General features: G+C 50.0%; 1 protein-coding gene across 2 annotated transcripts in view; it reads left to right on the top strand.

The window, feature by feature from the left end:
• The window catches only part of RUNX2 (RUNX family transcription factor 2), a 125,617-nt gene that overhangs the window by 14,751 nt on the left and 86,374 nt on the right, over window positions 1-24,492 (top strand). For both annotated transcript variants that reach the window (XM_075341183.1, XM_075341182.1), the window contains exon 2: window positions 17,427-17,583. In XM_075341183.1, coding sequence (XP_075197298.1) covers window positions 17,427-17,583 — 157 coding nt within the window. The remainder of the gene's footprint in view (window positions 1-17,426; window positions 17,584-24,492) is intronic.

Genomic DNA, 24,492 nt, shown 5'->3' with positions numbered 1-24,492 from the left:
CATCCCTAGTTACGAGTACAGAGCACCTGAGCATGGTAGTGTCCGCTCATCACTAGTTACGAGTACTGAGCACCCGAGCATGGTAGTGCTCGCTCATCACTAGTTACGAGTACTGCACACAGAGCATGGTAGTGCCCGCTCATCACTAGTTACCAGTACTGAGCACCCGAGCATGGTAGTGCCCGCTCATCACTAGTTACGAGTACAGAGCACCTGAGCATGGTAGTGCCCGCTCATCACTAGTTACGAGTACAGAGCACCTGAGCATGGTAGTGCCCGCTCATCACTAGTTACGAGTACAGAGCACCTGAGCATGGTAGTGTCCACTCATCACTAGTTACGAGTACCCGAGCACCTGAGCATGGTAGTGCCCGCTCATCACTAGTTACGAGTACAGAGCACCTGAGCATGGTAGTGCCCGCTCATCACTAGTTACGAGTACAGAGCACCGGAGCATGGTAGTGCTCGCTCATCACTAGTTACGAGTACAGAGCACCCGAGCATGGTAGTGCTCGCTCATCACTAGTTACGAGTACTGAGCACCCGAGCATGGTAGTGCTCGCTCATCACTAGTTACGAGTACTGCACACAGAGCATGGTAGTGCCCGCTCATCACTAGTTACCAGTACTGAGCACCCGAGCATGGTAGTGCCCGCTCATCACTAGTTACGAGTACAGAGCACCCGAGCATGGTAGTGTCCACTCATCACTAGTTACGAGTACCCGAGCACCTGAGCATGGTAGTGTCCGCTCATCACTAGTTACGAGTACAGAGCACCTGAGCATGGTAGGGCTCGCTCATCACTAGTTACGAGTACAGAGCACCCGAGCATGGTAGTGCCCGCTCATCACTAGTTACGAGTACAGAGCACCCGAGCATGGTAGTGCCCGCTCATCACTAGTTACGAGTACAGAGCACCCGAGCATGGTAGTGCCCGCTCATCACTAGTTACGAGTACTGAGCACCCGAGCATGGTAGTGCCCGCTCATCACTAGTTACGAGTACAGAGCACCCGAGCATGGTAGTGTCCGCTCATCACTAGTTACGAGTACAGAGCACCTGAGCATGGTAGTGCCCGCTCATCACTAGTTACGAGTACAGAGCACCCGATCATGGTAGTGTCCGCTCATCACTAGTTACGAGTACAGAGCACCTGAGCATGGTAGTGCCCGCTCATCACTAGTTACGAGTACAGAGCACCCGAGCATGGTAGTGCCCGCTCATCACTAGTTACGAGTACCCGAGCACCTGAGCATGGTAGTGCCCGCTCATCACTAGTTACGAGTACAGAGCACCCGAGCATGGTAGTGTCCGCTCATCACTAGTTACGAGTACAGAGCACCTGAGCATGGTAGTGCCCGCTCATCACTAGTTACAAGTACCGAGCACCTGAGCATGGTAGTGCCCGCTCATCACTAGTTACAAGTACCGAGCACCTGAGCATGGTAGTGCCCGCTCATCACTAGTTACGAGTACAGAGCACCCAAGCATGGTAGTGCCCGCTCATCGCTAGTTACGAGTACCCGAGCACCCGAGCATGGTAGTGCTTGCTCATCACTAATTACGAGTACAGAGCACCCGAGCATGGTAGTGCCCGCTCATCACTAGTTACGAGTACTGAGCACCCGAGCATGGTAGTGCCCGCTCATCACTAGTTACGAGTACAGAGCACCTGAGCATGGTAGTGCCCGCTCATCACTAGTTACTAGTACTGAGCACCCGAGCATGGTAGTGCTCGCTCATCACTAGTTACGAGTACAGAGCACCCGAGCATGGTAGTGTCCGCTCATCACTAGTTACGAGTACAGAGCACCTGAGCATGGTAGTGCCCGCTCATCACTAGTTACGAGTACTGAGCACCCAAGCATGGTAGTGCCCGCTCATCACTAGTTACGAGTACAGAGCAACCGAGCATGGTAGTGTCCGCTCATCACTAGTTACGAGTACAGAGCACCTGAGCATGGTAGTGCCCGCTCATCACTAGTTACGAGTACAGAGCACCCGAGCATGGTAGTGCCCGCTCATCCCTAGTTACGAGTACAGAGCACCTGAGCATGGTAGTGTCCGCTCATCACTAGTTACGAGTACTGAGCACCCGAGCATGGTAGTGTCCGCTCATCACTAGTTACGAGTACTGAGCACCCGAGCATGGTAGTGCTCGCTCATCACTAGTTACGAGTACTGCACACAGAGCATGGTAGTGCCCGTTCATCACTAGTTACCAGTACTGAGCACCCGAGCATGGTAGTGCCCGCTCATCACTAGTTACGAGTACAGAGCACCCGAGCATGGTAGTGCCCGCTCATCACTAGTTACGAGTACAGAGCACCTGAGCATGGTAGTGCCCGCTCATCACTAGTTACGAGTACAGAGCACCTGAGCATGGTAGTGCCCGCTCATCACTAGTTACGAGTACAGAGCACCTGAGCATGGTAGTGTCCACTCATCACTAGTTACGAGTACCCGAGCACCTGAGCATGGTAGTGCCCGCTCATCACTAGTTACGAGTACAGAGCACCTGAGCATGGTAGTGCCCGCTCATCACTAGTTACGAGTACAGAGCACCCGAGCATGGTAGTGCTCGCTCATCACTAGTTACGAGTACAGAGCACCTGAGCATGGTAGTGTCCGCTCATCACTAGTTACGAGTACTGAGCACAGAGCATGGTAGTGCCCGCTCATCACTAGTTACCAGTACTGAGCACCCGAGCATGGTAGTGCCCGCTCATCACTAGTTACGAGTACAGAGCACCCGAGCATGGTAGTGTCCACTCATCACTAGTTACGAGTACCCGAGCACCTGAGCATGGTAGTGTCCGCTCATCACTAGTTACGAGTACAGAGCACCTGAGCATGGTAGTGCTCGCTCATCACTAGTTACGAGTACAGAGCACCCGAGCATGGTAGTGCCCGCTCATCACTAGTTACGAGTACAGAGCACCCGAGCATGGTAGTGCCCGCTCATCACTAGTTACGAGTACAGAGCACCCGAGCATGGTAGTGCCCGCTCATCACTAGTTACGAGTACTGAGCACCCGAGCATGGTAGTGCCCGCTCATCACTAGTTACGAGTACTGAGCACCTGAGCATGGTAGTGTCCGCTCATCACTAGTTACGAGTACAGAGCACCCGAGCATGGTAGTGTCCGCTCATCACTAGTTACGAGTACAGAGCACCTGAGCATGGTAGTGCCCGCTCATCACTAGTTACGAGTACAGAGCACCCGAGCATGGTAGTGTCCGCTCATCACTAGTTACGAGTACAGAGCACCTGAGCATGGTAGTGCCCGCTCATCACTAGTTACAAGTACCGAGCACCTGAGCATGGTAGTGCCCGCTCATCACTAGTTACAAGTACCGAGCACCTGAGCATGGTAGTGCCCGCTCATCACTAGTTACAAGTACCGAGCACCTGAGCATGGTAGTGCCCGCTCATCACTAGTTACGAGTACAGAGCACCTGAGCATGGTAGTGCCCGCTCATCACTAGTTATGAGTACTGAGCACCCGAGCATGGTAGTGCCCGCTCATCACTAGTTACGAGTACAGAGCACCCGAGCATGGTAGTGTCCGCTCATCACTAGTTACGAGTACAGAGCACCTGAGCATGGTAGTGCCCGCTCATCACTAGTTACGAGTACAGAGCACCCGAGCATGGTAGTGTCCGCTCATCACTAGTTACGAGTACAGAGCACCTGAGCATGGTAGTGTCCGCTCATCACTAGTTACGAGTACAGAGCACCTGAGCATGGTAGTGCCCGCTCATCACTAATTACGAGTACAGAGCACCCGAGCATGGTAGTGCCCGCTCATCACTAGTTACGAGTACAGAGCACCCGAGCATGGTAGTGCCCGCTCATCACTAGTTATGAGTACCGAACACCTGAGCATGGTAGTGCTCACTCATCACTAGTTACAAATATCGAGCACCCGAGCATGGTAGTGCCCGCTCATCACTAGTTACGAGTACCGAGCACCTGAGCATGGTAGTGATTGCTCAACACTAGTTAACATTCTTGGTAGCAATGTGGTTGCTTGGTGTTAAACATGGAGGCTGGAGAAGCAACAGTAAATCCAAGTTTTTAACCTATTTGCTCAGTCTTGACTTTTAGAAACGTTGCTAACGTCACTGTAAACACAAACAACTAGGATACTTAGTAAATGACTGTATTAGGCTTCGTTCTCATTGGGGTTTTTTTATGTATAGTTTTTGAAACAAATAGAAAAAAAAATCAAATTTGTTTCCATTATGTCAACGTTAATTGTTTTTTTCTTTTTACAATATTGACAAATAATTAAAATATGTGTACAAGGGATTTGGAACATAGAGTAGGAAACACTCTTCTAGAAGAACAATCTTCTAGAAGAACGGACTCCTCAACGAAGAGTCCAAAATACCTAGGATATAAGCGAATTCAAAATGCATGAAACATCGGCGTCATCTTCCTCCTTAATATATAGTTATTATAGATGGGTGAATAGTAACTATTCGTGTTCGGATAATGCTTACCGAATACTGAGTACTATTCCGGTTTTCGTTACGGCATGCTCCATTTCCCCATTGACTTGCAATAGGTTGATTCTTTGTGACGAATACTGGAACAGAACTTCTTTGTGATTCGATACAAATAATCCGAACACGAACAGTTACTATTCGCCCATCACTAATTGTCATCCAAATTTCTGTATGGCTTATAGTTTTTATGCCTTATTTGTTTCTTATGATGGAATAGTTGGCACAAAAATGTGCGGAATGTTGGATAACTCACCAAATGAAATATTGGTATTCCCGCTACAGACATATCTGACTTGTCGATATAAAGGTTCCAATAACTTCAATCCTACTTGAATTGGATATGCCATACCCTTGCCTTAGTGAAAGTAAAGGGAACCTGTCACCAGTCTTTTGCCCTATAAGCTGCGGCCACCACCACCGGGCTCTTATATACAGCATTCTAACATGCTGTATATAAGAGACCAGGCCGCTGTATACAACATAAAAAACACTTTATAATACTCACCTAGAAAATATCTCCGGTGGATGTGGCTCAGATGGCCGTCTTCATCCTCCGGTGCCGGCACCGCCTCTTTCGGCCATCTTTGTCATTGCCTCTGTCGTCCTTCTGAAGCCGCGGTGCAAGACGCGTCCGACATCATACACACTCGCCGGCATTCAGGTCCTGCGCAGGCGCACTTTGATCTGTCCTGAGCAGGGCAGATCAAAGTATTGTAGTGCACATGCGCGGGACCGACAAGTGTGTATGACGTAGACGCATCATGCACACAGGCTCCAAAAGGAGGATGAAGATGGCCGAAAGAGGCGGCGCTGGCACCGGAGAACGAAGACATCTATCTGAGACACATCCACTGCAGCGACCGGTTTAGGTGAGTATTATAAAGTGTTTTTATGTTCTACACAGCGGCCTGGGCTCTTATATACAGCATGTTAGAATGCTGTATATAAGAGCCCGGTGGCAGTGGCGGCACTGAGGAGGGGCAGGCCGGCACTGAGGAGGGGAGGGCCAGCACTGAGGAGGGGCAGGCCGGTACTGAGGATGGGAAGGCCGGCACTGAGGAGGGGCAGGCCGACAGTGAGGAGGGGAGGGCCGGCATTGAGGAGGGGAGGGCCGGCACTGAGGAGGGGTGGGCCGGCACTGAGGAGGGGAGGGCCGGCACTGAGGAGGGGCGGGCCGGCACTGAGGAGGGGAGGGCCAGCATTGAGGAGGGGAAGGCCGGCACTGAGGAGGAGCAGGCCGGCACTGAGGAGGGGAGGGCCAGCACTAAGGAGGGGCGGGCCAGCACTGAGGAGGGGAGGGCCGGCACTGAGGATGGGAAGGCCGGCACTGAGGAGGGGCGGGCCGACAGTGAGGAGGGGAGGGCCGGCATTGAGGAGGGGAGGGCCGGCACTGAGGAGGGGTGGGCCGGCACTGAGGAGGGGAGGGCCGGCACTGAGGAGGGGCGGGCCAGCACTGAGGAGGGGAAGGCCGGCACTGAGGAGGGGCAGGCCGGCACTGAGGAGGGGAGGGCCAGTGACTCGCCCACCCCAGGGCTATGGGACACCCGGTGCCGGGCTGGACTAGTCCGGTGGTAGTCAGTGGTGGCTGGGCCCGGCTCCGTGGCCCTGGTGGGTGTCAGTAGAATATGTGGCTTGCTTGTTAATGGTTGTGTTCGTGACGCCACCTGTGGTATGCGGCTAATAAGCCGCCGCTGCTGTGTGAGGCCTCCGGGATGATATTATGGCAGCTATGATGGTACTGCTCCCCACAGGTGGAGCAATGCCCGGGGCACAGTTGGTGCTTGTGAAAGTCTATGGTGCTGTGTGACTAACACGGTGCAGGGCCGACAGGCGAGGAAAGAACCAGGCACAAACAACAGTCTCTTTACCTTTTCCTCTTTTACTCTGGGAACAGTCCAGTCCTGGGAGACCGTTACAGGTGGTGATGGGGATCCGGTCGGCCTGGAGGTACTTGGGGTGATCTTTCTGGCCAGCTGAGTATGAGGCCTACTCCTGTACCTTTCTTGGTGATGATAGGACCCTGCTTCTCTGAATCCAGCAATGGCCCTCTTCGCTGCTGGGACCAATAGCACGTCCCTTCCCTCTGTAGGTGGCTGCGCAGCCCCACTCCCTGGTGCTTCTCCGCTGGGGTCCACACCGGGCCCTGATGCTGCAGCTGTACCTTGGATGTGTCTGGGCCAGGGGCTTGCAGCTCCCCTGCCCTTCGGATTCGGCTACCAGGGACGGATTTTATACCCTGGCAACCACAGACTCCGATGTCCGAGTCTCTCTGCTGCCTCTCAGCTACTCCTGCTTCTCTGGGCCAAACTGCTCCAGCTCTAGGCCCCAGATTCACAGGACAGCTCACTCTGTGTCTGTTCACTTCTGCTGCTCCCTACAGACTAACTAACTCCTCCCCCAGGTCAGGCTTAAGGAAGCTCCCTGAAACTTCAGGTTCAGAGCTCCCCTACTGGCCTGAGGGAGAAACTGCGGTGGATGTTAACTTACTGGCCAGTAGATTTCCCCATTACCTCCAGGCTCAGCATTAACCCTCAGGAGGGCAATGCCGTTGTGGCGACCAGGTCCTAGGGCGCCACACTCCCCCTTAGTTAAATTCAGTACTCCCGGACTGTAGAAACAAAACATAACATGTCATACATTTCATCCCAATATGGGAGGCACATTCTCTTTAACGTTACAATCTTAAACATTTCTATAAGAGTCCAGTGTGGCTCCCTGCCGGGTGTCCATTACACTGCTCCATGGGGGACCCGCCGCGATCAAACCCCCAACGTAGGCTCTGGGCGTGCGTCAGAGCATTGATGACCCCACTCTATGCACGCCGGACGGGTTTTTCTTCAGGGGTGTTTGAGCACACTGGTGCTAACTATGAACAATTTAGGTGTTGGCCACCCATAGTCCAGTGGCCCAATTGTCCATTTTCGCAATCAAAGAAAAAGAAAACATTTTGTGCACAACATGACAGACATTTTGCATAACTATTTACACTCTAATAAGTACTCTTTCCCTTATACAGTTGACTCCCTATACCTTAGAGGGGGTTGTCCCCGAGTGCTGCGCTGGGACCTACGTAGCTCTGGTGTTTGCCCCTGACTACGTGGTGCGTCTTCTATCTCAGCACTACAGGTGGGCCTAACCCCCATAGGTAAGCGTGATGGTTGCCTTTGTGATCTAAGAGTCGCCAAGGGTATGACAGGTTCACCACTGACAGGGGGTTGATCCTCCTGTTCCACTGCTGGCGTGTCATCTCGTGCTGGAGCGGACGATTCTTTAGGTGGATCCGGAACCTTTTCCGTTTCTGGCTCGACCAACTGCGGAAACGTCAAAACTGGTACCACTATGGCATTGTTTATTCGGGTCCAAGTTTTGGGGAACTTTCCAAGGATGGTTTGAATCATCTCCCCTTCTTTCTCTTGACTTTGGGGACTTCCTTGTACTCCTTCCATTTCTCTTTGGATTCTGCACCGTTCAGGGCACGCTTTCAGGCGGTCTCGGGAAATTGCTTGATAGGTCTTGCCTTCATCTTTGCTTATGAGGCATACCTTACTATTGTCAAAGTTGGAGGGGATAATGGTGTAGGGTGTAGGGCTCATCCAATTTATGCGCCTTCCGCTTCTTCTTGAGGACTTGTTCTCCAGGTGCTAAGGGAGTTGCTGGGGCTGTTTGATTGTAATGCTGTTCTTGTCTCGTTCTTGCTTGAGACAGGCTCCTCTCTACGCACTCCTGGACCTTACGGTACCGCTGCTGCCGTTCTGTATCCCAATCCTCTATTTCTTGAACCGCCTCAGGCGACACAGTCCCCATCTCAAAGTCTACAGGCAACTTGCCTGGTCTGGCTCGCATCAGGTAAGCGGGGCTGCAGTTGGTCGAATTCACTGGGATGTGGTTGTACAGGTCTACCAGATCTGGCAACTTTTCTGGCCATTGGTTCCTTTCCTCCAGCGGTAGGGTCTTCAGCATATCAATAACCACATGGTTCATTTTCTCGCACAGTCCATTGGTTTGGGGGTGGTACGGTGTGGTTCGGATTTTCTTACAACCGTACATGTTACAGAACTCTTGGAACACTTCAGCCTCGAATGCAGGACCCTGATCAGTCAGTACCCTTTCCGGATAGCCGTGAGGTCGGCAAAAGGATGCCTGGAACGCTCTAGCTGCTGTCCTGGCTGTCTGGTCCTTCACAGGTACTACTACCAGGAAACGAGAGTAATGGTCCACAATGGTGAGGGCGTACACATAGCCTGACCGGCTTGGTGTTAACTTCACGTGGTCCAGGGCCACCAACTCCAGGGGCTGCTTTGTGACAATTGGCTGCAAGGGAGACCTTTGGCTGGCATCGTCTTTCCGCCTCAGGTTACACGGGCCACAGTCTCGGCACCACTTCTCGATCATCTTTCTCATGTGCACCCAATAGAACCGATCACGGAGTAGGGCCTCCAACTTCTTCCACCCGAAGTGTCCTGCGTTATCATGATACGCTGCTAGGACCATTGGAGCATCTCTCTGCGGAACCACTATCTGCCAGACAAGTTCATTTGTTCGATAGTTGACATATCTCTTGCAGAGCTTGCCTTGGTAGGTGAACAGTCGTCCCCTCTCCTTCCACAGCTGCTGGGCTTCCTCTGGAGCGTCTGGGCCAAGATGGGTCTCAGCTTGCGCTAGCTTCTCTTTGACCAATCGCACGGCCGGGTCACCGTTCTGTGTTTCTTCCCAATTATGGTGGAGTAAGGGGTTGACCGAGACCCCGGGCTGGCTTGAGCGCTTCACTCCCACAGCATGCTCACACTGGGACACACCTTGGTGATGGAAAGCCGGTAACTCTATCTCTTCGAGTTCATCCATGTCTTCTCCAGACTCGGGCAAGTGAGGCATTCTGGACAGCGCATCAGCATTGTTATTCTTCTTGCCAGCCCGATACTTGATGGTAAAGTCAAAGTTAGACAGCCGGGCCATCCATCGCTGTTCCATCGCACCTAACTTGGCTGTTGCCAGGTGTGTCAACGGATTGTTGTCCGTGAAGATGGTGAACTTGGCCGATGCCAGATAGTGCTTGAAGCGTTCAGTCACTGCCCAAACAATAGCGAGGAACTCCAGCTTGAAGGAACTGTAGTTTTCTGGATTCCTTTCTGTGGGCCGAAGCTTCCTACTGGCGTACGCTATCACCCTCTCTCTGCCTCCCTGTACCTGGGACAGAACTGCTCCCAGTCCCACGTTGCTGGCGTCTGTATACAGTACAAACGGTTGGCTGTAGTCAGGGTAGGCCAGAATTTCTTCTCCCGTGAGAGCCCCTTTCAGCCGGACAAAGGATGTTTCCAGTTGGCTGCTCCATTCAAATGGAGGGCTCTGCTTCTTAGCCTGCTTTGGCTGGCCCACCAGGAGATCTTGAAGGGGCGCTGCTATCTTGGTGAAACCATCAATGAACCTTCGGTAGTAGCCCACCAGTCCAAGGAACTGCCGCACCTCCTTCACTGTGGTGGGTCTTGGCCAGTCCTTGATTACAGTGACTTTCTCCGGATCAGGTGCCACACCTTCTGCGCTGACCACATGACCCAGGTACTGTACCTTTGGCTTCAAGAGGTGACATTTGGACGGCTTGATCTTCAGGCCATATTTCGACAAGGACTCAAACACTTCTGCTAAGTGCTTCAGGTGGTCCTCATAAGTCTTGGAGTAGACTATTACGTCATCCAGGTACAACAGCACGGTTTCAAAGTTGTGGTGGCCCAAGCAGCACTCCATCAACCTTTGGAATGTCCCTGGGGCGTTGCAGAGCCCGAATGGCATACAATTGAACTCACAGAGGCCCATTGGTGTCGTGAATGCAGTCTTCTCCTTGTCCGCCTCTGCCACGGGAACCTGCCAATACCCACTGGTGAGATCCAAGGTGGAGAAATAGTTAGCTGACTTTAAGGCTGTTAGTGACTCCTCTATTCTGGGCAGTGGATAAGCATCTTTATGTGTAATGCGGTTAATTTGCCTGTAATCTACACACATTCTCATTGTACCATCTTTTTTCTTTACGAGCACTAGTGGAGCTGCCCAGGGGCTACAACTATCTCTGATAACCCCAGCCTCCTTCATTTCCCGTAACATTTCCTTGGCACACTGATACTGTGCGGGGGGTACAGGGCGGTATCTCTCTTTAATGGGATGATGATCACCCGTGGGGATTTGATGTTTAACCCCTTTCACCTGCCCAAAATCTAGGGGGTGTTTGCTGAAGACCCGCTCGTACTCCTGTACCACCCGGTAAACCCCATGCTTTTGGTGCGAGGGGGTGGAGTCGGTGCCTACATGTAATTTTTGGCACCAGTCTTCCGGCTGCCCCTTGGAGCCATTGTCTTCCGCCTGGTCGGACGGGATCAAGGGTTCCACTGCTTTAATGGTATTGTTACTGACAGTGTACAGTTTTGCTACAGTGGCGTACCGGGGCAATTTGGCCTCCTCCTCCCCACAATTCAGGACACGGACGGGCACTCTCCCCTTGCGGACGTCCGCTACCCCTCTGGCTATCAGGACTCCAGGCCTACTGTCTGAATACACTGGTTCTACCAAGGCATGGTAATCCTGACCCTTGAGGCCTATTGCTGCCCGACACCATATCAACATTTCACTTCTTGGGGGTATTACAATGGGGAGGGGGTCACTTACCCTCACACTGCCAATTTCTCCTCCGGCTAGCTCTACTTGCTGCCTCCTCATCAGGGCTCTGATCTCCCTCTGTAGGACACGCTGCTGCCCGGAGCTGGCAGTTTCAGACGCCTGTTGCAACAAAATTATCACTTCGGCAATACAATTTTCTATCACATTTGTACCAAGGGTTAGCAGTGGGTCAGATTCTTTGCGATCTATATCTACAATTATCATCCCCTGACATGGCAATTCCACCCGCCCCACTTTAATGGTTACTTCTTTGTACCCAATTTGAGGTAAGGGCTGACCATTACTGGCCACAATCGTTAAATCATCATCTGGGCCATGGTCAATGTCTGAATCAGCCCAATATCTTTTGTACAGTTTGTGGGGGATGGTTGTTACCTGGGACCCCGTATCCAGGAGGGCATTCAAAGGGATCCCATCCAGCACAATAGGAAGGACCGGGCGTCCTCCCACATACTTGCTGCGGCTGGGGTTTGAGCCGGGCTTCCTCACACCTGGGGGTTGGCTCCTGGCCCCAGGCTCGGCCCGTTTAAAGGACAGCGTCGTGCAATGTGGCCCGCCTGGTTGCAGTGGCGGCAGATCGGTTGTCCTGTTGAATCATACCGGTCTGTGTCTCTGCCTCGGGTCGGCGGAATCCTCCTCTGTCGCATCCATGGGACCTCTTCTGGGCTGGAGGCCAACTTGATTTTTGCAGGCGAGGGGGTCATTTGTAGAGACTGCACGGTCTTGGCAAGGGCAGCTACAGTCTTGGTCAGCTCCCGGACCTGCTGTCTGAGCTCTGCAGCGGGATCCTTATCCAGGGACTGCGCCTCAGCCCCTGCAGTGGCTCGTGTTGCAGGCACCACCCCGGGGTACGTGATAGCAAGAGGCCGGAGGGGTACTGGGTCATTCGGTGTAGATTCTCTCAGTACCCTGATGGCCTGGTCCTTAAACTTGGCAAAGTCCAGAGCAGGGGTCTGCAGGACCAGGATACGCAGCTGGGTCCTGTGGGCATCTGACAGGAGCCCCTCTATGAACTGCTCAGTTAGGAGTTTGTCTTCTTCACGTACACTCTCTGGGTCCACCTGTTTAACTGCTTTCAGGGCCTCCTGCAAGTTTAAGGCATAGTCCCTTATGCTGTCCGTGGCCCGTTGCTTGCACCCAAAGAATCTCATCTTTATCTCTGCTGCGGTGCGGGTGTCAAAAGTACTCTTTAGCTTGGCCAGTATCTGGGTCGCTGTCCCTTTATCTGTATCAGGCCAGGACTTCGCTTCACGCTGGGCTGCGCCGGCTAGCTGTCCCATTACTATGCCCACCTTCTGGCTCTCAGTCAGAGGATACACCCGGAACAAGCTGTGCAGGCTTTCTCTGAAGTCACTCAAGGTATGGGACTCCCCGGAGTACTGCGGCAGCCATTCTGCTCCTGGTATGTACGGCATGGTGATCGGCATTACCGGCGCTACAGTGGGGGCTGGGGCGACGGCGACTGGGACTACTTCGGCCGGTGCTGCGGCGCCCTGGGCGATGGCAGCCACCTGCTCTCCCTCGGAGTCGGACATCTTCCTCCCCCTTAGTGAACCTTACCAGGCTCCGTTCACTTTTCAAATTTTCTTCCGGGTCGCGCGGGGTTAACAGCGCTCTGCTCTGATGGCGCGCTCCCTTCGCGCTCTTTGTCAGGCACGCCCCCCTTCTTCCTGCGCTCGGCGAGGCTAATGGCGGCGGTGGTCTGCAGCCAGTACACAATCTTTTAAGCACAATTCCGGCAGGCGCACAGTACCCGGTGGGACCGGGCACGAAATCCTGTTCGTGACGCCAAAAGTTGACTCGCCCACCCCAGGGCTATGGGACACCCGGTGCCGGGCTGGACTAGTCCGGTGGTAGTCAGTGGTGGCTGGGCCCGGCTCCGTGGCCCTGGTGGGTGTCAGTAGAATATGTGGCTTGCTTGTTAATGGTTGTGTTCGTGACGCCACCTGTGGTATGCGGCTAATAAGCCGCCGCTGCTGTGTGAGGCCTCCGGGATGATATTATGGCAGCTATGATGGTACTGCTCCCCACAGGTGGAGCAATGCCCGGGGCACAGTTGGTGCTTGTGAAAGTCTATGGTGCTGTGTGACTAACACGGTGCAGGGCCGACAGGCGAGGAAAGAACCAGGCACAAACAACAGTCTCTTTACCTTTTCCTCTTTTACTCTGGGAACAGTCCAGTCCTGGGAGACCGTTACAGGTGGTGATGGGGATCCGGTCGGCCTGGAGGTACTTGGGGTGATCTTTCTGGCCAGCTGAGTATGAGGCCTACTCCTGTACCTTTCTTGGTGATGATAGGACCCTGCTTCTCTGAATCCAGCAATGGCCCTCTTCGCTGCTGGGACCAATAGCACGTCCCTTCCCTCTGTAGGTGGCTGCGCAGGCCCACTCCCTGGTGCTTCTCCGCTGGGGTCCACACCGGGCCCTGATGCTGCAGCTGTACCTTGGATGTGTCTGGGCCAGGGGCTTGCAGCTCCCCTGCCCTTCGGATTCGGCTACCAGGGACGGATTTTATACCCTGGCAACCACAGACTCCGATGTCCGAGTCTCTCTGCTGCCTCTCAGCTACTCCTGCTTCTCTGGGCCAAACTGCTCCAGCTCTAGGCCCCAGATTCACAGGACAGCTCACTCTGTGTCTGTTCACTTCTGCTGCTCCCTACAGACTAACTAACTCCTCCCCCAGGTCAGGCTTAAGGAAGCTCCCTGAAACTTCAGGTTCAGAGCTCCCCCTACTGGCCTGAGGGAGAAACTGCGGTGGATGTTAACTTACTGGCCAGTAGATTTCCCCATTACCTCCAGGCTCAGCATTAACCCTCAGGAGGGCAATGCCGTTGTGGCGACCAGGTCCTAGGGCGCCACACTAGCACTAAGGAGGGGCGGGCCGGCACTGAGGAGGGGAGGGCCAGCACTGAGGAGGGGAAGGCCGACACTGAGGAGGGGCAGGCCGGCACTGAGGAGGGGAGGGCCAGCACTAAGGAGGGGAGGGCCGGCACTGAGGAGGGGAGGGCCAGCACTGAGGAGGGGAGGGCCGGCACTGAGGGAGGGGAGGGCCGGCACTGAGGATGGGAGGGCCGGCACTGAGGTAGGGGTGGGCCGACACAGAGGAGGGGAGGGAGGGATTTATCTCACCCTCTCCTCCGTAGCCGGCTATTGCCATTCTCGCCCTGCACTCGCGGTACACCAGTGTAATGCGAGTGCAGTGCGATTTTTCTCTCGCCCCATAGACTTGAATGGGTGCGAGAGAAACATGGATCGCATTACAGTCTCTCCGATTTTCATGCCGTGTGGCTTAAGCCTTATACATAGTAGTTGGCGGCCAGTCTGAACTGAGACCCAACAGAAGCTGCTTCGGGTTTATAATTTTTATGAGGAAACTAAACTTTTTTTAATCTTTTTTCAATATATTCTCAAATCTGATCTCTGAGCGCTCGAGCCTTCCTGGAAAATTCTATGTACATTGTTATCATGATTCTCGGAACTGACCATGAGATATTATACCAGACACTTGTTTTAAGCCATTTCAGATTTATCGCTATCTAGAAATATACGGTAGTTGTATAGTTTTTATCACAGGTTTATCTGATGACAAATATTGGTGACATATAAGAAATTCTTGTGTATAAAATCTACGAAAATGTAAGCAATTTCATACATAAATTTCACTACTTATCTTGTACCAATCATCAACTATAGTCTGTATTCTTCTCCAGAGCTGCACTCACTATTTTGCTGGTACAGTCACTGTGTACATACATTACATTACTGATCCTGAGTTACATCATGTATTATACTCCAGAGCTGCACTCACTATTCTGCTGGTGCAGTCACTGTGTACATACATTACATTACTGATCCTGAGTTACATCCTGTATTATACTCCAGAGCTGCACTCACTATTCTGCTGGTGCAATCACTGTGTACATACATTACATTACTTATCCTGTACTGACCCTGAGTTACTTCCTATATTATCCTCCAGAGATGCACTCACTATTCTGCTGGTGCAGTCACTGTGTACATACATTACAGTACTGATCCTGTACTGACCCTGAGTTACTTCCTATATTATCCTCCAGAGCTGCACTCACTATTCTGCTGGTGCAATCACTGTGTACATACATTACATTACTGATCCTGTACTGATCCTGAGTTACCTCCTGTATTATACTCCAGAGCTGCACTCACTATTCTGCTGGTGCAAGTCACTGTGTACATACATTACATTACTGATCCTATACTGATCCTGAGTTATCTCCTGTATTATACTCCAGAGCTGCACTCACTATTCTGCTGGTGCAGTCACTGTGTACATACATTACATTACTGATCCTGTACTGATCCTGAGTTACATCCTGTATTATACTCCAGAGCTGCACTCACTATTCTGCTGGTGCAGTCACTGTGTACATACATTACATTACTGATCCTGTACTGATCCTGAGTTACATCCTGTATTATACTCCAGAGCTGCACTCACTATTGTGCTGGTTTGGATGTAAACCTTTAGTCTTACATGACTTTTCTAGCTTCAATTTATTTCTAGTTTTGCATCCATCATTAACGGAACCTCTTCTTCCCGTGTGTGTCCCGTTGTACACATTTCTCTTCCAAATTTTTTATCATTTTGAAAAACTGAACTTTTTTTTTGACACTTCGCAATGGATCAGTTCAAAGCGGATGAAAATCTCTCCGTTTTAGCAGCGGGCGGCACATGGATGGGAAAAATTGATGTTTGAATGTTGCGTTACATCCAGGTTGTACAGATTTGCCGTTGTATTTAAGGTGCCCATACTTGTGAGATGTAAATTGTTCTTAAAGAAACCATCCTGTCTTATCTGATGTCATAGCGTTCAGCTACTCGTAGCACTGATGGGCGGGAAACGTTCATGTTTCCGTTCACGCCCTTACTGCTTTTATTGGTGCATAGTTCACAGGAGTTATTTCTTTGTTTGAGGTACTATATTAACTGGTCACATGATGTAATGAAGCAGAAACTTTCAGTGCACAACAAAGTGTGTGTGCTGCAATGATTTCCCGAGCGCTTGTAAAACAAATCTTATTAATTTGGAGTTCAAGAGGCACAGAAGGAGTGTATTTCGTCTACAGACATTCCTTACTTTGGTCCAATGTTTTTCTGGGAGAGAACTGGTCCAAGGAAATAATCACAGCATGTCTGAGTTGGACACTATCGGCCATGCAAGTGTCACGTTTACCGGGTGTAGCAAGCGTGGTGAGGAGCATTCAGACTTACATGTGTCTGATGCACAACAAAAAAACACAAGAAAAGGGGGGCACTGGGGGCACAAAAACAACGGGAGGCCCTGGAACTAGAAAGAGGCGTACGTGGGCACCTCCTAACCTCACCTGAGCTGTCCCTCCTCTCCTCACCAGTCCTTTTACAGTGTCCGTAACTGTCGCCGAACAGGAATCTGAGACCCTCGGATGACCCTGTAGTAGCCTTGACTAGTGAGGGAAAGGTGGGATTCACTAGACCTCACCGCTGCACTAACAACACACAAAGGAAAAAACAGGGGGGAAAAACAACCAAAAGGATATAGCCTGAGCACAGGAAACTTCACAGCAGAACCTTCCTCAAAGGCGGCCAGAGACCAAATGTCTTTGTATCTTCAGCAAGGATTGCTGGGATACACCACTATTTAACCCTGAAAGGCGTGACTACAAATTAAGTGCAGCTGAGCCCACTCAGCAAGGATCTGCTGGGAAAGTCTGCAAGAGAAAAACTCACACTTAACCACTTCAGTACCAAGCGAAACAAAAACCATTTAAATGTAGAGAACCAGATGAGAGGCTCCAGTGAACAGACTGTCACTGGTGTCTACATGCAGGGAGATGAATGTGACAGCAAGTCAATGAGTCCGTGGAAAGAATCCAACTGCATTCGGATGACATCTGAGTGCAGTCTGATTTTTCACGGACTGACACAATGGAGAAAATGGAGGAATTTATTTTTCTATCTTCTCATCTGATCTCACTAAGGTGACACTCAGATCAGATCAGAGTTTGATCCGAGTGTCATGTGCATAATTTGCTCGATTCTCTTGGATGAGGAGACTACATGATGATTTTAGTAAGACTAATCAGTCGTTATGTTATTCCTTTCCTGGCAGCTTTGATGCTTTCTAATATCTGCATTCGACTTCATGTTGTGGAGCTACAACCCTCATCATTTATTTCCTACATCCACCATTACTGGATCTCATTAATTGTTTAAATTGGTATTTTCCTAGGTGGTTGCACTAGGAGAGGTGCCGGATGGCTCCGTGGTCACCGTCATGGCGGGGAACGATGAAAACTATTCTGCTGAACTCAGGAATGCTTCTGCTGTCATGAAAAATCAAGTGGCGAGGTTTAACGACCTGAGATTTGTGGGCCGGAGCGGAAGAGGTAAGTTCCCTGCTTCTGGAATGGATATCCTTGTGTAAACCCTTTTTACGTCTTACGAGGCTCTCCTGTGTGACTAGTGTCCGTCTCTACAGATACTTAATGTTCTGCCACTTACTTATTGATGGAAGATCTTCTCTTTGGTCTCATGTGTAGCCATAGACCGTCAGATACATTTTTTTTTCTTTAGGATTTCGGTTTTAAGTTCAGTTGATAGAACAAGTTACAAGAAGGAAATATATTTTGTACATTCATAGTTTTATGTTCGGGACCCCTTTAAGTGGATAATTTCTTAACTATATAGCTATTATGATGGAATTTTACTAATTGTATGATGAACTCTGATACTCAGGGACCAAAACAACCGACAAATCTCAGTTTCACAGTTTTATGGTTTGTGTATGGACTGCAATTGCTCGGACGAATCGCAAGTCTCCTCACCCAAACTAGCAGCCTACTAGGCAAATAGAAGAGCAGCAGACGAGCGATCAGTCCAAGAATTGAGGTCCATTCATGAACCGTGAAACCTAGATGTGTGAATTCAAGGATTAACATATAAGAAACAAGAGTAATGACCCTCTGAGACATAAGGAGCAAGTGCAATGACCCCCTGACACATAAGGAGCAAGTGCAATGACCCTCTGAGACATAAGGAGCAAGAGCAATGACCCACTGACACATAAGTAAGAATAGCAATGACCCACTGACACATAAGTAAGAAGAGCAATGACCCACTGACACATAAAGACCAAGAGCAATGACCCACTGACACATAAGTAAGAATAGCAATGACCCACTGACACATAAGGAGCAAGTGCAATGACCCGCTAACACATAACAAACATGAGCAATGACCCACTGACACATAAGAAGCAAGAGCAATGACCCGCTGACGCATAAGTAAGAATAACAATGACCCACTGACACATAAGTAAGAAGAGCAATGACCCACTGACACATAAAGACCAAGAGCAATGACCCACTGACACATAAGAAGCAAGAGCAATGACCCGCTGACACATAAGTAAGAAGAGCAATGACCCACTGACACATAAAGACCAAGAGCAATGACCCACTGACACATAAGAAGCAAGAGCAATGACCAGCTGATACATAGGAAGCAAGAGCAATGACCCGCTAACACATAAGAAGCAAGAGCAATGACCCACTGACACATAAGAAGCAAGAGCAATGACCCGCTGATACATAAGAAGCAAGAGCAATGACCCGCTGATACATAAGAAGCAAGAGCAATGACCCGCTGACACATAAAAACCAAAAGCAATGACTCACTGACACATAAGGAGCAAGTGCAATGACCCATTGACACATAAGAAGCAAGAGCAATGACCCGCTGATACATAAGAAGCAAGAGCAATGACCCGCTGATACATAAGAAGCAAGAGCAATGACCACTGACACATAAGAAGCAAGAGCAATGACCCGCTGATACATAAGAAGCAAGAGCAATGACCCGCTGATACATAAGAAGCAAGAGCAATGACCCGCTGATACATAAGAAGCAAGAGTAATGACCCGCTGACACATAAGGAGCAAGAGCAATGACCCGCTGACACATAAAAACCAAAAGCAATGACCCGCTGACACATAAGGAGCAAGAGCAATGACCCACTGACACGTAAGGAGCAAGAGTAATGACCACTGACACATAAAGAGGAAGAGCAATGACCCGCTGACACATAAGGAGCAAGAGCAATGACCCGCTGACACGTAAGGAGCAAGAGTAATGACCACTGACACATAAAGAGGAAGAGCAATGACCGCTGACATATAAAGACCAAAAGCAATGACCCGCTGACACATAAGGAGCAAGAGCAATGACCCGCTAACACATAAGAGCAAGAGCAATGACCGCTGACAGATAAGGAGCAAGTGCAATGACACATTGACACATAAGGAGCAAGAGCAATGACCGCTGACAAATAAGAAGCAAGAGCAATGACCCGCTGACACATAAGGAGCAAGAGCAATGACCGCTGACAGATAAGGAGCAAGTGCAATGACACATTGACACATAAGGAGCAAGAGCAATGACCGCTGACAAATAAGAAGCAAGAGCAATGACCCGCTGACACACAGGAAGCAAGAGCAATGACCCGCTGACACATAAGGAGCAAGAGCAATGATCCGCTGACACATAAAGAGCAAGAGCAATGACTCGCTGACACACAGGAAGCAAGAGCAATGACCCGCTGACACATAAAGAGCAAGAGCAATGACCCGCTGACACACAGGAAGCAAGAGCAATGACCCGCTGACACATAAGGAGCAAGAGCAATGACCCGCTGACACATAAAGAGCAAGAGCAATGACTCGCTGACACACAGGAAGCAAGAGCAATGACCCGCTGACATATAAGGAGCAAGTGCAATGACCCGCTGACATATAAGAAGCAAGTGCAATGACCCGCTGACACATAAAGAACAAGAACAATGACCCGCTGACACATAAAGACCAAGAGCAATGACCCGCTGACACATAAGGAGCAAGAGCAATGACCCGCTGACACATAAGAAGCAAGAGCAATGACCCGCTAACACATAAGGAGCAAGAGCAATGACCCGCTGACACATAAGAAGCAAGAGCAATGACCCGCTAACACATAAGGAGCAAGAGCAATGACCCATTGACACACAAGAAGCAAGAGCAATGACCCGCTGATACATAAGAAGCAAGAGCAATGACCCGCTGATACATAAGAAGCAAGAGCAATGACCCGCTGATACATAAGAAGCAAGAGTAATGACCCGCTGACACATAAGGAGCAAGAGCAATGACCCGCTGACACATAAAAACCAAAAGCAATGACCCGCTGACACATAAGGAGCAAGAGCAATGACCCGCTGACACGTAAGGAGTAAGAGTAATGACCACTGACACATAAAGAGGAAGAGCAATGACCGCTGACATATAAAGACCAAAAGCAATGACCCGCTGACACATAAGGAGCAAGAGTAATGACCACTGACACATAAAGAGGAAGAGCAATGACCGCTGACATATAAAGACCAAAAGCAATGACCCGCTGACACATGAGGAGCAAGAGCAATGACCCGCTAACACATAAGGAGCAAGAGCAATGACCGCTGACAGATAAGGAGCAAGTGCAATGACACATTGACACATAAGGAGCAAGAGCAATGACCGCTGACAAATAAGAAGCAAGAGCAATGACCCGCTGACACACAGGAAGCAAGAGCAATGACCCGCTGACACATAAGGAGCAAGAGCAATGACCCGCTGACACATAAAGAGCAAGAGCAATGACTCGCTGACACACAGGAAGCAAGAGCAATGACCCGCTGACATATAAGGAGCAAGTGCAATGACCCGCTGACATATAAGAAGCAAGTGCAATGACCCGCTGACACATAAAGAACAGGAACAATGACCCGCTGACACATAAAGACCAAGAGCAATTACCCGCTGACACATAAGGAGCAAGAGCAATGACCCGCTAACACATAAGGAGCAAGAGCAATGACCCGCTGACACATAAGAAGCAAGAGCAATGACCCACTAACACATAAGGAGCAAGAGCAATGACCCGCTGACACATAAGAAGCAAGAGCAATGACCCGCTAACACATAAGGAGCAAGAGCAATGACCCACTGACAAATAAGAAGCAAGAGCAATGACCGCTGACACATAAGAAGCAAGATCAATGACCCGCTGACACATAAGGAGCAAGAGCAATGACCGCTGACACATAAGGAGCAAGAGCAATGACCCACTGACACATAAGTAAGAATAGCAATGACCCACTGACACATAAGAAGCTAGAGCAATGACCCGCTGACACATAAGGAGCAAGAGCAATGACCCACTGACACATAAGGAGCAAGAGCAATGACCCACTGACACATAAAGACCAAAAGCAATGACCGCTGACACATAAGGAGCTAGAGCAATGACCCACTGACACATAAGGAGCAAGATCAATGACCCGCTGACACATAAGGAGCAAGATCAATGACCCGCTGACACATAAGGAGCAAGATCAATGACCCGCTGACACATAAGGAGCAAGATCAATGACCCGCTGACACATAAGGAGAAAGATCAATGACCCGCTGACACATAAGGAGCAAGAGCAATGACCCGCTGACACATAAGAAGCAAGTGCAATGACCCGCTAACACATAAGTAAGAATAGCAATGACCCGCTAACACATAAGAAGCAAGTGCATTGACCCGCTGACACATAAGGATCTAGAGCAATGACCCGCTGACACATAAGAAGCTAGAGCAATGACCCGCTGACACATAAGAAGCTAGAGCAATGACCCGCTGACACATAAGAAGCAAGTGCATTGACCCGCTGACACATAAGGATCTAGAGCAATGACCCGCTGACACATAAGAAGCTAGAGCAATGACCCGCTGACACATAAGAAGCTAGAGCAATGACCCGCTGACACACAGGAAGCAAGAGCAATGACCCGCTGACACATAAGAAGCTAGAGCAATGACCCGCTGACACATAAGAAGCTAGAGCAATGACCCGCTGACACATAATGTCATGCTGTTGCTAAAAGTGGGTTTACATGAGCCATGTGGCCACTTACCCTGGGGCAGAACCATCACCCTCTTACCATAGATTCTACAGCACGGTGCAAAAGTACAGGAACTGATCTGCCATCAGGTGGGAAACATCACACCATAAACATTATATAGTGGGCTGGTTGAAGTTGGCAGTTTTATACGATTTTTCTCCGATGTGTACGGGCAAAGTTATGGTCTCAGCGTAATCACACAGTGACATTTGGGGTCACAGAACAATGAGAAAATTAGATTTAGGGACAATAGTAATAATGTACAAACACTCCAGAGGCCTTATGTGTAACGTTTCTTAGTGCTGCAGCGCCGGTAGCTTCCACACGCTGGGCACCCACAGGCTGGGCATCCGGAGGCTTGGCACCCAGAGGCCTGACACCCACCTCCCTGGGCACCCACAGACAGTCCACCCAGAGGCGTTTACATAATGTGGTCAGCTGCAGAATCACAAAAGGCTCACTGCTTTCACACTACATTTTTTTTAGCATGCGTCATGAACGTTTTTTTGCTGTAAAAGCAGATCCTGCTTTAACAGCAAAAAAACGGATGCAAACGCATGTGTTATTTTGCAGGATCCTGTCACTTTAAGTTTATGGGCGGGCATTGGAGTCATGTGATCGGAAGTCAGTGGAACTGAATGTGACAGCTGCGGAGGCTCGTAACCAAGGTAAACATCGGGTAACTTGCTTGGATACCCGATATTTACCTTGGTTACGAGCATCCGCAGCTGGTAGTAGCCGGGCTGCCTGCTCCCTGCACACGTAACAACGTAAACATCGGGTAACTAAGAGAAGCGCTTTGCTTGGTTACCCGATATTTACCTTGGTTACAAGTGTCTGCAGCTCTCAGGCGGGGGAGAGAGAGGAGAGGGAGAGAGAGGCAGAGAGGGAGGGGGGAGAGGAGAGGGAGAGGGAGGGGGAGAGAGGGGGGGGGAGAGACAGAGAGGGAGGGGGAGAGAGGAGAGGGGGAGGGAGGGGGAGAGAGGGAGGGGGGGAGAGACAGAGAGGGAGGGGGAGAGAGGGAGGGGGAGAGGAGACTGATCACGCGAGGCTGGTTTCTGGGCATGCTCAGTAGAGCAAGCAGGATCCTGTCTATCAGCATGCCAGCGTTCACATGCGTTTGCGTGCAGTATAGTCAGGATCCAGCAATTTGCAGTATTTGGACGCAGCTCAAAAACGCTACAAGTAGCGTTTTTGAAAAATGTTAAACTGCAAGTCGCTGGATCCTCACTATAACGCACGCAAACGCAGGTGAACGCATGTAGACGCGAGTCCATTGCAAATGCATTGAAATGAAAACACATTTGCACTGGATCCGTTTTTGCGTTAAAAAAACATTTAGGACGCATGTTAAGAAAATGTAGTGTGAAAGCCGCCTAATGCATCAACGCAGCAGACAGTATCACACATGACAGGCTTAGATACAAATGCTGAACAGATAGCATCTCACGTGATGCTGAGCAGACAGTTCAGGCATTGGCTTCCAAAGCCGGCTTAGATACACTACCTAAACAGACAATATGAGACATAGTAGGCTTGGATACAATAGGTAAGTGTATCACACATAATATGGTTTCATTTATTGGCTTTTCCGACAATTTATAATAAATGATAGGTTTAGATACAGCAACTGATAGTATCACACATCATAGGCTTAGATATTTCAGGCCAGCAGATAGTATCACACATGATAGGAGGGCTTAGATACGTCAGCTTTTCACATTTTTTCCTGTAAGGATAACATAGAATCACCCATGATAGACCTAGATACATAGCTCAGCAGACAGTATCACCCATGATGGATTTAGATACATAGCTCAGCAGACAGTATCACCCATGATGGATTTAGATACATAGCTCAGCAGACAGTATCACACATGATAGGCTTCAGTCACCATCTCAGCAGATAGAATCACCCATGATAGACTTATATACATGGCTCAGCAGACAGTATCACACATGATAGACTTAGGTACATAGCTCAGCATACAGTATCACACATGATAGACTTAGGTACATAGCTCAGCATACAGTATCACACATGATAGGCTTAGATATATAGCTCAGCACACAGTATCACACATGTTTGGCTTAGATACCTTGGATAAATAAACCCTATAATACATGATGGGTTTAGATACATCAATTCAGCAGATAGTATTGAACATGTTAGGTACATTCACAGCCCAGTAGGTTTAGATACATTGGCTTGGCATTCAGTGTTACCGAAAATAAGATTATATACAGTGGCAGACAGTATCGCACATGACAGACTATACAGTGGTAGCTCAGAGAGTATCACACATTGCAGGCTTGGATAGTTTTAGCTATGGC

Source organism: Anomaloglossus baeobatrachus, chromosome 3 (genome assembly GCF_048569485.1).
Source record: "Anomaloglossus baeobatrachus isolate aAnoBae1 chromosome 3, aAnoBae1.hap1, whole genome shotgun sequence".
Classification (NCBI taxonomy): domain Eukaryota; kingdom Metazoa; phylum Chordata; class Amphibia; order Anura; family Aromobatidae; genus Anomaloglossus; species Anomaloglossus baeobatrachus.
Note: the sequence above shows the minus strand (reverse complement) of the source record. Positions and strands in the feature narration are given on the sequence as shown.